This window comes from Macrobrachium rosenbergii, chromosome 8 (assembly GCF_040412425.1).
Source record: "Macrobrachium rosenbergii isolate ZJJX-2024 chromosome 8, ASM4041242v1, whole genome shotgun sequence".
Lineage (NCBI taxonomy): Eukaryota > Metazoa > Arthropoda > Malacostraca > Decapoda > Palaemonidae > Macrobrachium > Macrobrachium rosenbergii.
This window is the reverse complement of record NC_089748.1, coordinates 35,823,860-35,836,950: the sequence shown is the minus strand read 5'-3', so window position 1 is coordinate 35,836,950 and position 13,091 is coordinate 35,823,860. Positions and strand designations below refer to the sequence as shown.

General features: G+C 39.4%; 1 protein-coding gene across 1 annotated transcript; it reads left to right on the top strand.

Moving 5' to 3' along the window:
* LOC136840701 (uncharacterized) lies at nucleotides 1-13,091 on the top strand. The gene is made up of 4 exons (XM_067107499.1): nucleotides 1-233; nucleotides 1,316-1,503; nucleotides 3,107-3,157; nucleotides 10,767-13,091. The coding sequence occupies exons 1-4, from the start codon at nucleotides 56-58 to the stop codon at nucleotides 10,845-10,847; spliced, it is 498 nt and encodes a 165-aa protein (XP_066963600.1). The 5' UTR covers nucleotides 1-55; the 3' UTR covers nucleotides 10,848-13,091.

The window sequence follows — 13,091 nt, the reverse complement described above, 5'->3', positions numbered from 1 at the left end:
TTCCCCTCCAAGAAGTTCTTTTTAGCCGTCGAACTTCCAACACTCCTCTGCCACCATGAAGGGCTGTTGGTCTCCCTGGTACTACTACGACGACCTGCGGGCGGGCAGCAAGGCTTGCGCCGCCACCACCACCTTCTTCAGCTCCTTCTCGATCATCTACATCTGCCAGTGTCTCGCCGGAGGAGAGTCGTCCCAGTTTTTCTTGCCGCTTTTCGAAACGGACATCGATACGAGTGAGTATGTGGTGACGGGAAGTTGAAAATAATCTCATTATGTTTCCCACGCCCAAATTAGTAAGGTGGTTCTAATTTAACCTAACCTAACTTAGGGCATGGCGAAAAAACCGGGGCTGATACTAGCATAGGCCTACATCTCGGGTATTTGCGTCCGGTCCAGGAACTACAATTTGCTCAAGTTCTCGAACGCCATTCTGGATTCCAGGATGTTATTAGTCTGGTCATTCATGATATTTTCAGCCAGAGAAACGTAGTGAACTGCTAAATACTATTGTACTCTTTTTTACACATACATTTCTTCAAATGAAATACAGTTTCTCGAAAGTCTTAATTGTCTTTATTGTTTTTTTTTAAATATTCTTCGAATTTGTCTCTATTCTTTGAACATGAATTGCTGGTTTGTAAATGATTGCTGTAAATAGGCATAAGGATAAAGTACAATTATCATTTTACGATGTTAAATCATTCTTGCAATTATGCTAACTGAATCCAGGATAATACAATTACTTGAGAAATGAATTGAATGACATGGTAAAAATACCTCTCGATTACAATAGAATTTTTGTTTGTGGTTTTAAATTTGGTAAGAGCTCCTCAAAGGAGGGCAGCTTAACCCAACAAATAAGAATTGCGATTAGGTATAATATAGTTTTCGCTTCTTTTTGTTCACCTCAGTGTACAAGATTCTGGCATCGGATAAGGAGTTTGAATGTTGTTACAAATACAAATGTAGGTTTAGCGTTGTTACTCAGTAAGGAAAGGAATATGTTTATATATATAGTATGCAAAACCTAGAAATAGTATTATTTTTTTACAATCTTAATGAAAAAAGCGATCCTACGCTAGGCCTATAGAGATTTTCCCAATGCCTGGTTTCCGATAATGTAACTACTGCAACTTTTCAAAATACACCACCACTACCTGTAAAAGACAGAATACTCATTATTTATAAATAAAAGAAGATATTTTCAGTCTGCTTCATCTCAAATCACGCATATTTTCCCCAAATGAGCATCAGGTTACCCCCAAATAACCGGACACCTCTTTCTCTCCCTTTTCCCCGCGCCACAACGCAACAGCCATGAGGAGCGCGGGCGGGTTCATGATCTTCTTCTACCTTCTGTACATCGTCTTCGCCGGGCTGATGGTCAGGGGCATCGTCAAGGACCACAGGGGCCTCATCCTGCCGTGGCTGACCCAGAATCTCCTCTACATCCTCATGATCATCGCTTTCGCCCTGTGGCTACAGGCGTCATATTACCATTACGTGAGTAGTGCTGCTTTTCAGAGTTCGTAATGGCGTCCCGCAGGGTGAAGCAGCGCCCGTCAGTACGCCTGACGCGGCGCAGTGTAGGCATTGCTCAGGGTTCTTTGCAGCGTCCCTTCTTCAGGCACCTAGCTGCAGCCCTTTTCGTCCCTTTTACTGTACCTCCATTCACGTTATCTTTCTTCCATCTTGCTATCCACCCTCTCCTAACAATTATTTCATAGTGCAACTGCTTTGAGGTTTTCCTCCTGTTACGCCCTTCCAAACCTACTTACTCTCAGTTTCCTTTCCAGCGCTGAATGACCTCATAGGTCCCAGTGCTTAACCGGTGGCCTAAATTCTATATTCTATCTGTGTTAATTATCAGTATTGTTTTATGTAAAGAAATTCAGTATTACGAGGAGGCAGTGTTTTGAGTTTAGTATATGCCCCAGAAATCAAAAGTATAACTGCCTGTTCTCAGCTAGCACTCTGCTGGCCGCGAGTTCGAATCTCCGACTGGCCAATGAAGAATAAGAGGAATTTATTATTTCTGGTGATAGAAATTCATTTCTCGCTATATTATGATTCGGATTCGACAATAAGCTGTAGGTCCCGTTTCTAGGTAACCAATTGTTCTTAGCCACGTAAAATAAGTCTAATCCTTCGGGCCAGCCCTAGGAGAGCTGTTCATCAGCTCAGTGGTCTGGGTAAACTAAGGTGTGCTCTGTATATCAGAAAAGATCAGTGACAGAGGAACTTGTGCGAGGCAAGAGTGAACTAACAAAAATCATTTGAACTTGTGGCTGGCTGACTGACAAGTTGAAAACATGACGTTTAGACCAGTGGTTCTCAAACTGGGGGCAATTTCTAATGAAGCCAATTCTGTGGGGTAACGAGACACTTTCTAAAACTAATAGTTCTTTGGAGTAACATTCAGTAAATTCATAATTAATAATGATAAATAAATTAATTAAGTAATAAATAATGCAGAAGTGAAGAGGTGAATTTCTTACATATAAAACGCATTTGAAATTAAGCATTCCAATTGATTTCTTTCCTGTATATTATAACTTCACATAACTGAAGAGGTATGGGGTAGGAGTATTGGTGATATATCACACCACTGCCGGGGTAGGTAACGATACCACCAAATTGAGAGCCACTGATCTAGACCAGTGATTCTTAACCTTTTTGCTACCACGCCCCCTCTAAGAGTTGGTCCTTCCCTCCACGCCCCCCCTTGCATCTGTGATTAAAATTCCCTCCAGGATTTAAAGGAAAAAGGAAAAAAAAAGAGAAGGGGTGTTTTTATTCTTTTGGGAATGAATAAGTTAGATACTTGACACTAGTTAGTGGCTCTCGTTCAGAGAATAGCGAAAATAATTAGAGAATTTTTAATTTTTCCCTAGGGCTCGCGCCCCCCTTGGAAATTGCTGACGCCCCCCAGGTTGAGAACTACTGATCTAGACTTCCAGAACTGTTTCAATATATACCCGAGCCTATACTTACTTATATGGTATCTTTCTGAACACGGTATTAGGCTACATATTTTTATTCTTAATTTTTTCGTGTTTTTTTTTTTAACCAACTTTTCTCTTTATTTATTTAATTTTTTTTTCAGCTTCTCTCGGTATTGTGGACGTGCATTTACTTATTGTTCGCCGCAGCTCACGTAAGTTTTTTTTGATTTATTTTTTTGTAACATTTTATTGGTGCTTTTAAGTTCAGTCTAATGGCGTATTGGGTTTTTGAACTGATGTCTGAAAGTTTGTTAACAACTTCATTGAGTCTCAGGCCCTGTCCTTTTAGTTTTCTATTTTACTATAACTTTTGTCGTATATATATATATATATATATATATATATATATATATATATATATATATATATATATATATATATATATATATATATATATATAATCTATTAGCCACTCTTTACCAGATACGTATGTAGATTGTGATAACCACAATAGACTACTGTACTCACCGATTCTTTGATGAATATGAGTAAGTGGTGTTACATAACGAAAGGTCGTTGATGCCACATTGAGCGATGAGTGTTTACGAAAAACCAGGCACTTAATTGTTGCGAAATCCACATCTCTCTCTCTCTCTCTCTCTCTCTCTCTCTCTCTCTCTCTCTCTCTCTCTCTTTAATAGCCTAATTTTCTTTGCTTAAATCTCTGTTTTAATTTTTGCTTGCTGAGTAACTTTTCTTTCTTTTCTGTGCTAAGTTATTTTTTTGCTGATTAAGTTTCTCTGTGCTAGTCTCTCTCTCTCTCTCTCTCTCTCTCTCTCTCTCTCTCTCTCTCTCTCTCTCTCTCTCGCTAAGTAATTTTTCTCTCTTTCTGTGCCACCTTTCACCATGTTACCTTTCACTTAGGTTCTTTTCCATGTAAACTCGTCCTTCCTTCCTTGGCGGCTATGACCTTTCACGCTGTGACGTCATCTGGATAAAGCTATTGAACCCATCCTTCCCCCCGGGAAGTGTTCCTTCGCTTATCGAAGTTTTGTATAACGTCAGTTTCTCGCGAGTTTTGCTCATTTCCATGTTGCGAGTTTTGTTTATTTTCGCCTACGGCACTTTTGCTTAAGTTGGGATGATGTGTCAGGCTTTCTTCCCAGAGAATATTAGATCTTTCTTTTCTTCCTGAAGTAGTTTCCCGTTCGGTCAGATGCTACCCGGTCGGCGCATCTCACTAGGTGCAATGTAGGCACTACTTAAGGTTCTTTGCAGCGTCCCTTTAGTCTCTTAGCTGCAACCCCTTTCATTTCTTTTACTATAATTCCATTCATCTCTTTCTTCCATCTTGCTATCCACCCTCTCCCAACAATTGATTCATAGTGCAACTGCTTTGAGGTTTTCCTCCTGTTACGCCTTCCAAACCTTTTTACTGTCAGTTTCCGTTTCAGCGCTGAATGACTCATAGGCCCCAGCGCTTGGCCTTTGGCCTAAATCCTATAATCTGTCTATATTCTGTTCTCATTATTCTTTCGTGTGAAGGATTATGATCATTTGTTAGGAGTGAAACAAGGTATCACCCTGGTGCAAGTCGAATTTCTAGGCCTAGGTCATAGTGGGATATGCAAAAAATTAAGAAACTGCGATGTAAAGTACCTTTCTGTGATTCCTGTAGAAGTACCAATTGTTGAAGAGCAAGCGCCTGCTATAGCAGAGATAGTTTTATGCCATTAGAAATGTGGATGGGCCCAAATTAAGAACATTACTTCTCTCATTGACTGACTTCCCCACAACCGTGTACATGGAGAAAGACTACTCTAGGTGCAGAGCTGTCCCGCCAGAAAGTCATCTCTGAGTTGGTTACTAGACTGGTAGACCATAACACCTTCCTCTCCCAGAATATGACAGATGCCAAGGCAGTGATGTTGCATTTGGTGCAGAGAAGTTATCATAACTTTAGAGGTTCCTGAGGTCCTCCTTCATAGATTTAGGTAGTGCTATGGCAAAGAGACAGCAAAGCCATTAGCAGCCAAAGGGTTAATTAAGGGTAAAGTCGTTGTAAGCCTGGGCCATGCATTAGAAGAGGAAGGACAAGATATGAAAGCATAACTTAGAGAATTTTGTATTTTAATATTTTGCTTACTATTTTATTTATTTATTTATCTATTTAGTTAGTTATTCATTTATTTGTTAATTTATCTGTTTTTCTAATAACTGGTCTCTTTCTGTATTGCCTATTACCTTCTGTTACTTCTTTCGAATGAACACCATAATATTCTTTTGAAGCTTGATTTTCAAGTTTGTGGTCCCTGTGGTGGGCTTGCTCCATATGAATAGGGTTCATCTTCTCAATAATAATCATCTTCTCAACAATGATAATAATGGTAATAGATGAACTGTCCCACCAAACGGCTAAGTTCCAGGAGAGAGAGAGAGAGAGAGAGAGAGAGAGAGAGAGAGAGAGAGAGAGAGAGAGAGAGAGAGAGAGAGAAACCATTCAGAGAGAGAGAGAGAGAGAGAGAGAGAGAGAGAGAGAGAGAGAGAGAGAGAGAGAGAACCATTCAGTCAGCAAACAGCCACGAATGAGCTCAAGAATCTCAGCCAAGGAGGGGCACTACATAGCATATCTGTCAGCCAGAGACAACCTGCTTGCACCTAGTTAGGAGTAACTGAATGTGAAAACAGTTTAAAGATATCCTGTCATTGCTGGAATCAGGGGTCAAGTCCTACTCGAATAAGATGGAGTCATTCAGGTTTTTAGCTATAGAGCTTATGCCAAGAAAGGAGGTCATGGACCAGCCTAAGTAGAGCCAGTTACAGTTATGAGCTTCGTCCAGAGTTTAGCCACTGAACAGTAGTATGTGAATTATTGAAACGCTGCAGAATCTGAAGAGGGCTTCTTGATTTATCACCAGCTGTCTGGAGAAAAACCGGAATGAGGACTTGAAGAAGTGGAAGAGAATTCTTTTACCAAATGTCCTTGTAAGGCAGCAAGAACCAATAACACAGATACACTTAATGCCTGACAAAAGGATTCACGATGAGTAAAGGGTAGCCACAGAAGAGGTGACCACTGTGAAGAAGAGAGGAAGAGAACATGCCCTGTTCAGTTCCCATCCTCTCATATGCCCTGTTTTCTTCCAAACTTGATCTGTTCTTGTAGGATGCCCCATCACTTAAGCTTAATCCCAAGACAATTCATACCCCCGTACCGGGTTAGTGCCGTCAGTGCACCTCACGGGGTGCACTGTAGGCACTACTAAAGGTTCTTTTTAGCGTCCCTTCGGCCCCTAGCTGCTACCCTTTTCATTCCTTTTACTGTACCTCCATTCATATTATCTTTCTTCCATCTTGCTATCCACCCTCTCCTAACAATCATGTCATAGTGCAACTGCGAGGTTTCCCCTGTTACACTTTTCAAACCTTACTACTCTCAGTTTTCTTTCCAGCCCTGAATGGCCTCATAAGCCCCAGTGCTTGGCCTTTGGCCTAAACTCTATATTCCATTCCATTCCCAAGACAAATCGCACCAGAATTTCAAAATGGTTTTTTTTTTAAGTTTCATGTAGAGCAAAAGTAAACTTGCTTTAAAAGACATTTGTTACTGTCTGAGAACTCCCAAAAGAGCTGTCGAACTTCTCAGTTCTAGAGATCCTTTGTTCCTCACACTGTTGGACTGTGGAACAGCCTCCCAGAGGCTGTCGTGCAATTGGAACTTCAAAAGTTCAAGCAAAGGTGCAATGCATTGCTACCCTAATACTATTCACTTTGCATTTCAATACAGTTTTACCTATTTGTCAATTTATTAGTTTTTTCTTCTTTCTTCTTTCTGTATTTCCCTTTATCGCCTCATACTTCTTCTTGATATTTTTGGAAGCTTGAATTTCAAGTCAGTGGCCCCTTTAGTGGGCTTAAGTTGTAGGTCCCTTTGCTAAATAACCAATTGGTTCTTAGCCACGTAAAATAAGTCTAATCCTTCGGGCCAGCCCTCTCTAGGAGAGCTGCTAATCAGCTCAGTGGTCTGGTAAAGCTAAGGTATACTTAACTTTGTTCCTTATGAATAGGTTTCATCTTCTGAATAATAATAATAATAATAATAATAATAATAATAATAATAATAATAATAATAATAATAATAATAATAATGCGAAAGTTTATACAGGATCTGGGCTGATCGTTTGGTTCTACCAGAAACAGATTGCGGTTGTGGAATTAGAAATCAAACAACTGAGCTAAGGTGCAGTTGTTTGAATTCTAATTTGTTTTCATTGCTCAAGGTTCTTTGCAGCGTCCCTTCGGCCCCTAGCTGCAACCTCTTTCATTCCTTTTTTCTGTACCTCCTTTCATGTTCTCTTTCTTCCATCTTATTCCCACCCCCTTCTAGCAATTGTTTCATAGTGCAACTGCGAGGTTTCCCCCCTGTTACACCTTTCAGACCGTCTTACTCCCCATTTCTCTTTCAGCCCTGAATGACCTCGTAGGTCCCAGCTCTTGGCCTGTAGCCTAAATTCTATAATCCAGTCCAATAATCCAGTTTGTTTTCGGTCATCACTATTTTTGTACTGGTTCCCATTTCTGTTAAATCATAGCTGGTGAATTTCTAGGCAGAGAAAGTGGATCGTGTTTTCTCTTTTGTTGTGGCGAATTTAATGCAGGTTGATTTAGAAGCCAGTTATTTTTCTAATAACTGATCTCTTTCCTATTACCTTCTGTTACTTCATTCGAATGAACACCTTAATATTCTTTGGAAGCTTGAATTTCAAATGAGTGGCCCCGCCCCTGTGGTGGGCTTGTTCCATATGAATAGGGTTTACCTTCTGAATAATAATAATAATAATAATAATAATAATGAAGTACAGAATCAGCGTCGCGCAGAAACTGAAGGTATTCAATTGTTTGTAAAGACAGGGAAGCTATTAAATTTAGAAACTGAATGGCATTCACCATCAGTATTATGAATATCATTATCATCATCTTCAGTATTACTAATATCATTATCATCATCATTATAATTATCATGACAATCGTTATCGTTTAAGTAGTAGCTTGGATGACGAAGATGATGACGACGTCATAGCGGCTGCTGTGACGTCACGCTCGACGTCTGAGCCTTCGAAAGCACAGCAGCAACAGAAGCAACATCGTCTGACACATCACCGGAATCGGGGAGGAGGAGGAGGAGAAGAACCATTGAGGTGAAGGTCGGTGTTTGCGATTGAATTATTGAATGCTGACGTCACTCGTCGTCGGCCGGTTGGCGCGCGCGCGCGCTCTTTAGACATATGAATGCTCGCAGCGTTTCTTAGCTTTATTGCATCCCCAGGGGCGGGGGAGGTCCAGTGAGAGGGGAAGGGGAGGAGGAGGAGGAGGAAGGAGTGAGGAGTGGGAGAGGGGAGGAAGGAGGGAGGAAGGGGAGGAAAGGGAGAGGGGAAGATGAGGAGGAACAGGAAGGGTTGAGGAAGTAAAGGGAGAGGGGAGGAGGAGGAGGAGGAAGGGGTGAGGAAGTAAAGGGAAGGGGAGGTTGAGGAGGAAGGGGTGAGAAAGTAAAGGGAGGGGGAAGAGGAAGGGATGAGGAAGTAAAGTGAGGGGGGAGGGGTGGGGAGGAGGGGTGGAGGAGGAGGAAGGGGTGAGGAAGTAAAGAGAGGGAGGAGAAGGAATGGGTGAGGGAAAGGGAGGGAGGGAGGGGGAGGAGGAGGAGGAGGTGAAAGAAGAAGTTGGGAAAAGACCGAATTGACATTGGTGGGTTTCCGGAGAGTTATTGGGCATTTCAGATGCCAATATTTTTCCCCTTAATGAATCTCTGCAGTTTTTATCGTGGAATTGTTATCGTTTCCTGAAAAGTTATTCACGTCAGCCCTTGCTCGTTGTTTGCAACCTTATGATCAAATGCACTCATATATACGATATATATATATATATATATATATATATATATATATATATATATATATATATATATATATATATATATATATATATATATATATATAATTTATATATATAATTCTGTATGAGTCATTGTATGAGCCCACGAAACTGTAACCACGGCCAGGTGGTGTCCTGTCCTATATCGTTTCCAGAAGAACAATTATGGATAACTTTAACCTTAAATCAAATAAAAACTACTGAGGCTACAGGGCTGCAATTTGGTACGTTTGACGATTGGTAGGTGGATGATCAACATACCAACTTGCAGCCCTCTAGCCTCAGTAGTTTTTTTAAGATCTGAGGGCGGACAGAAAAAATTGCGGACAGAATAAAGTGCGGACGGACAGACAAAGCCGTCACAAAAGCTTTCCTTTCAGAAAACTAACTAGAGATTTCTATTTCGAGGGGAAAGTGTGGCCAAACTTAAACACTCTTACTTTTGTTTCCCCTGAACCCGTGTTTCCTGAGGTGAGAACACTTTCCCCAGCGCCCTCGGTTGGAACACATGTCTGGTCTGCAGAGGCCGGGATTAAGAGGCAGACACGGGAGTGCAAACACGAAATTTGTATCTAAGAAACATGAAAATATCTATTTGTAATCTCTTTATCTTGTTGTCCAACCACACTCCTTCACCCTCTTCTCACTGCCTTTTGGATGGCACCCAGTGGTGTGCCTTAAATCGTTCTGATGATTTTAGCTGACATGTACCCAATGTGATTTTGTTCTCCGTAGATGGAAAGAATGGAATTAATTGATGATTTTAGACTGCACTAATGTGATTTTGCTTATAATGGAAAGAATCGAATTAACTGATTTTAGACTGATTTCGGATTAATTGATGGTTTTAGACTGTACTGAATATGATTTTGCTCTCCAAAGATGGAAAGAATCGAATTAATTGATGATTTTAGACTGTACTGAATATGATTTTGCTCTCCAAAGATGGAAAGAATCGAATTAATTGATGATTTTAGGCTGTACTGAATATGATTTTGCTGATGGAAAGATGATTAATTGATGATTTTAGGCTGCTCTATGATTTTGCCAAAGATGGAAAGAATCGAATTAATTGATGATTTTAGAATACTTTTGTAATGGAAAGAATCGAATTAATTGATGATTTTAGGGTGTAATGAATATGATTTTGCTCTTCAAAGATGGAAAGAATCGAATTAATTGATGATTTTAGACTGTACTCAATGTGATTTTGCTCTCCATCCATGGAAAGAATCGGATTAATTGATGATTTTAGACTGTACTGTTTTGATTTTGCTTCATCCATGGAAAGAAACCTTGTGATTAAGATGATATAAAAGAGATTATTTAGAAACTTTTTCGTTCTTTCAGAGAGCTGTAGAATTTAGAGTAGGTTTGGCAGAGTGCTAAGCCCTTTTATTCTATCATGTTCTGAATTCAAATTTGCTCGAAATGACATCATTATATTATAATAAAGATGGTATTGCAGTTTATATTGCCTGTCTTTCATTTTTCAGTCTATCACAAGTAGCCAATAATGATTTTTCCCGTATGGGGTAATGCTGTCAATACACCTCATGCGGTGCACTGCAGGCATTACTTATGGTTCCTTGCAGCGTCCCTGCGGCCCCTAGCTGCAACCCCTTTCATTCCTTTTACTGCACTCCATTCAAATTCTTTTTCTTCCATCTTACTATCCACCCTCTCCTAACAATTGATTCATAGTGCAACTGCTTTGAGGTTTTCCTCCTGTTACACCTTTCAGACCTTCCTACTCTCATTTTCCTTTCCAGCACTGAATGACCTTGTAGGTCCCACCACCGCCTGGCCTTTGGGCTAAATTCTACATTCCTTCCTTTAATAATAACTTCAGAATAGATTTTCCTTTCCTGATCACATCCTTATCTTTTCCAGGTGTACATGCACAGATGCGTCAAAACCCAGTACGACCACATCAAGATGAGCCAGGCCCCGAACATCGTCCAGCTCTTCTGAAAAGTTCCGAGGACATCGAAGGGCCTCTTCAGAGCTCCGAGGATTCTCTCTTCCCCTCTCTCAGCCTTTCTTCCAAGTTTCACAAAAGCCAACGTAGTGTAAATGGTAGCGTTAAGTTATTTTTTGCGGCTGAGATTCACGGAGTTTCTTTTCAACCAAAAGTTCGTAGGTTTATTGTCTAGGAAAGTCTCAAGTAAAGATAGATTTGCAGGATGATACAGTTCTTGTCGTCCTTTTTTTTTTTATAAGTGATGACCTTGTTTGAGGATTCAGGACTAGGGATATTTTGATTAATATATTATTAGATTGTTTACCAAGTGAGGTTTCTGAAAGGGAATTTTTGGTCCAACTCATTGAATATTACAAAAAATCTCAGTTTAGGGTTAATGGGAGTTTTAGGAAACCAGGGTAGTAACTCTATAATCAAAACTAGCAGAAAGAATTATTACTTATTCTGAATTATCAGCATTCAAGATGTTTTACCTCCTCAGACGCAAGTTGACGGAATAACTGATGAATCTTGATTAATCAGTTATGAAAAGCTTTATCATTAAGCATTTGTGTACATAAGATGTTGTTTATATTCTTCTAGAGAATAGAATCTTTCATTGGGGGAACTTTGCCTCAATTCTTACCATGAAAATATAGTATGTGAAGAATGTCATCATTTCTTCGGGCGAGATTTGTACCCTAAAATGAAAAACTGCAGTATCTGCAAAATTTTCGAAATTGAGATATGCCACCAATTGGTGCTCGTGAACCACTAATACACAAATTACTGCAGTTTTAGAATGATTCTTCAGTGCTTTATTCAGTGTTTCCCATTTGCAGTATCTGCAAAATCAGTAGTAAGGCAAGGGAAAGCTGCAGTATCTACCATTTTTCTCAGTTTTGCATTTTTGCAGATACTGCATGCAGTCTTCCATTTGTGGGCAGAATTGTGCAGACCTCAGCTCGATGAGGAAAAGAAACGATTGGCAGAAACTACGTCTGTCTTGTTTGACGGGAAAAGTAACGATATCTTTTAAGTTTCGAATTTGTCATAACCTGTAGCAAATGCAGGAAGCGATTTTAGAATCAACAGAACTTGTTTGCTGATGACAAATTGTCTGATAATTTATTAAGTGGAAACATGTTATCATGACGAATTTGTATTGTGTTATCTTTTTCCGCAGATGAACACTTGATGACAAATAGAGATTGATGGTTATTCAAAGATCGGTTGATATCATTCCATATATAGTGGCAGTATTCAAATGTTTTTATTTTTCTGATACATAGGCATTTCATCCACTTACATTACAAGTGTCTTTGACTGTGAATTTTCTCTTACACTGGAGAAACTTACTTTTAAGTGATATAATGTAACGGTAAATCTAAAATGTGTTGAGAATTTATATTTGAATTTTTTGAGTTTTTGAGATTAACATGTGATTATTAGGATGACGCAATAGGATTATCGTGAGATTAATTATAAGACGTCCACCTTTTTGTTATTATAAGATCACGCAGGTTATAGGTATTATGTTGTTGATTATAATTATGTTATGTGTTCATCCACTAAGGTACAAAAGGACAAAGAACAATAATTATTCAGGTGTTTAATAACGTAATAATCCCACATTTTAAAAACCTTTTCGGTATTCCTAAAAGCTTGACAGTTCCAGTATTATTTAATGCCTTGTAGTATTCTAGAAGGAGTATTGACAGTAATTAAGATATGAAATTCGGGAATTATTGGTAATTCCATAAATTCTGAAGTGCGGTTTATTTGAGACCATTCTGAAAAAGAACAGCACAGTGTGTGTGCTTCAAGCAATGTTGTTATGTGTAATGTCCTTCTATCGTGCCAATTGACATCTGCATCTTGTACATATCTGAAATTTATCGTTATTATTTGCACGGTTTTTCCACTGCACTTTGATTTTTTATTAGCCACCTGATAATTGTTATATTTTCACGTCCCTTTCTTTGGCTTTTTAAAAGACTTTATTTAACGGTGAGGTCCACTTCGCGCATGCGCATTCATCTCGTAATACTTCTCGAAGCCTCTATTTTATCACCACCGCTGAGGCCATTCGTGTTCGACTTCAAAGTTCAAAAGAAATTCCCTTCATCCGTCCACGGGTTATCCGTCCATTTTTAAATACAATAAAAGTTCTGAAGCACAAGATTAACCCTTGATGCTTTTGTGTGCTGTAGTCTGTTCTGTGCAGATGTAAAGGTCTACCATATCTCGTGTTA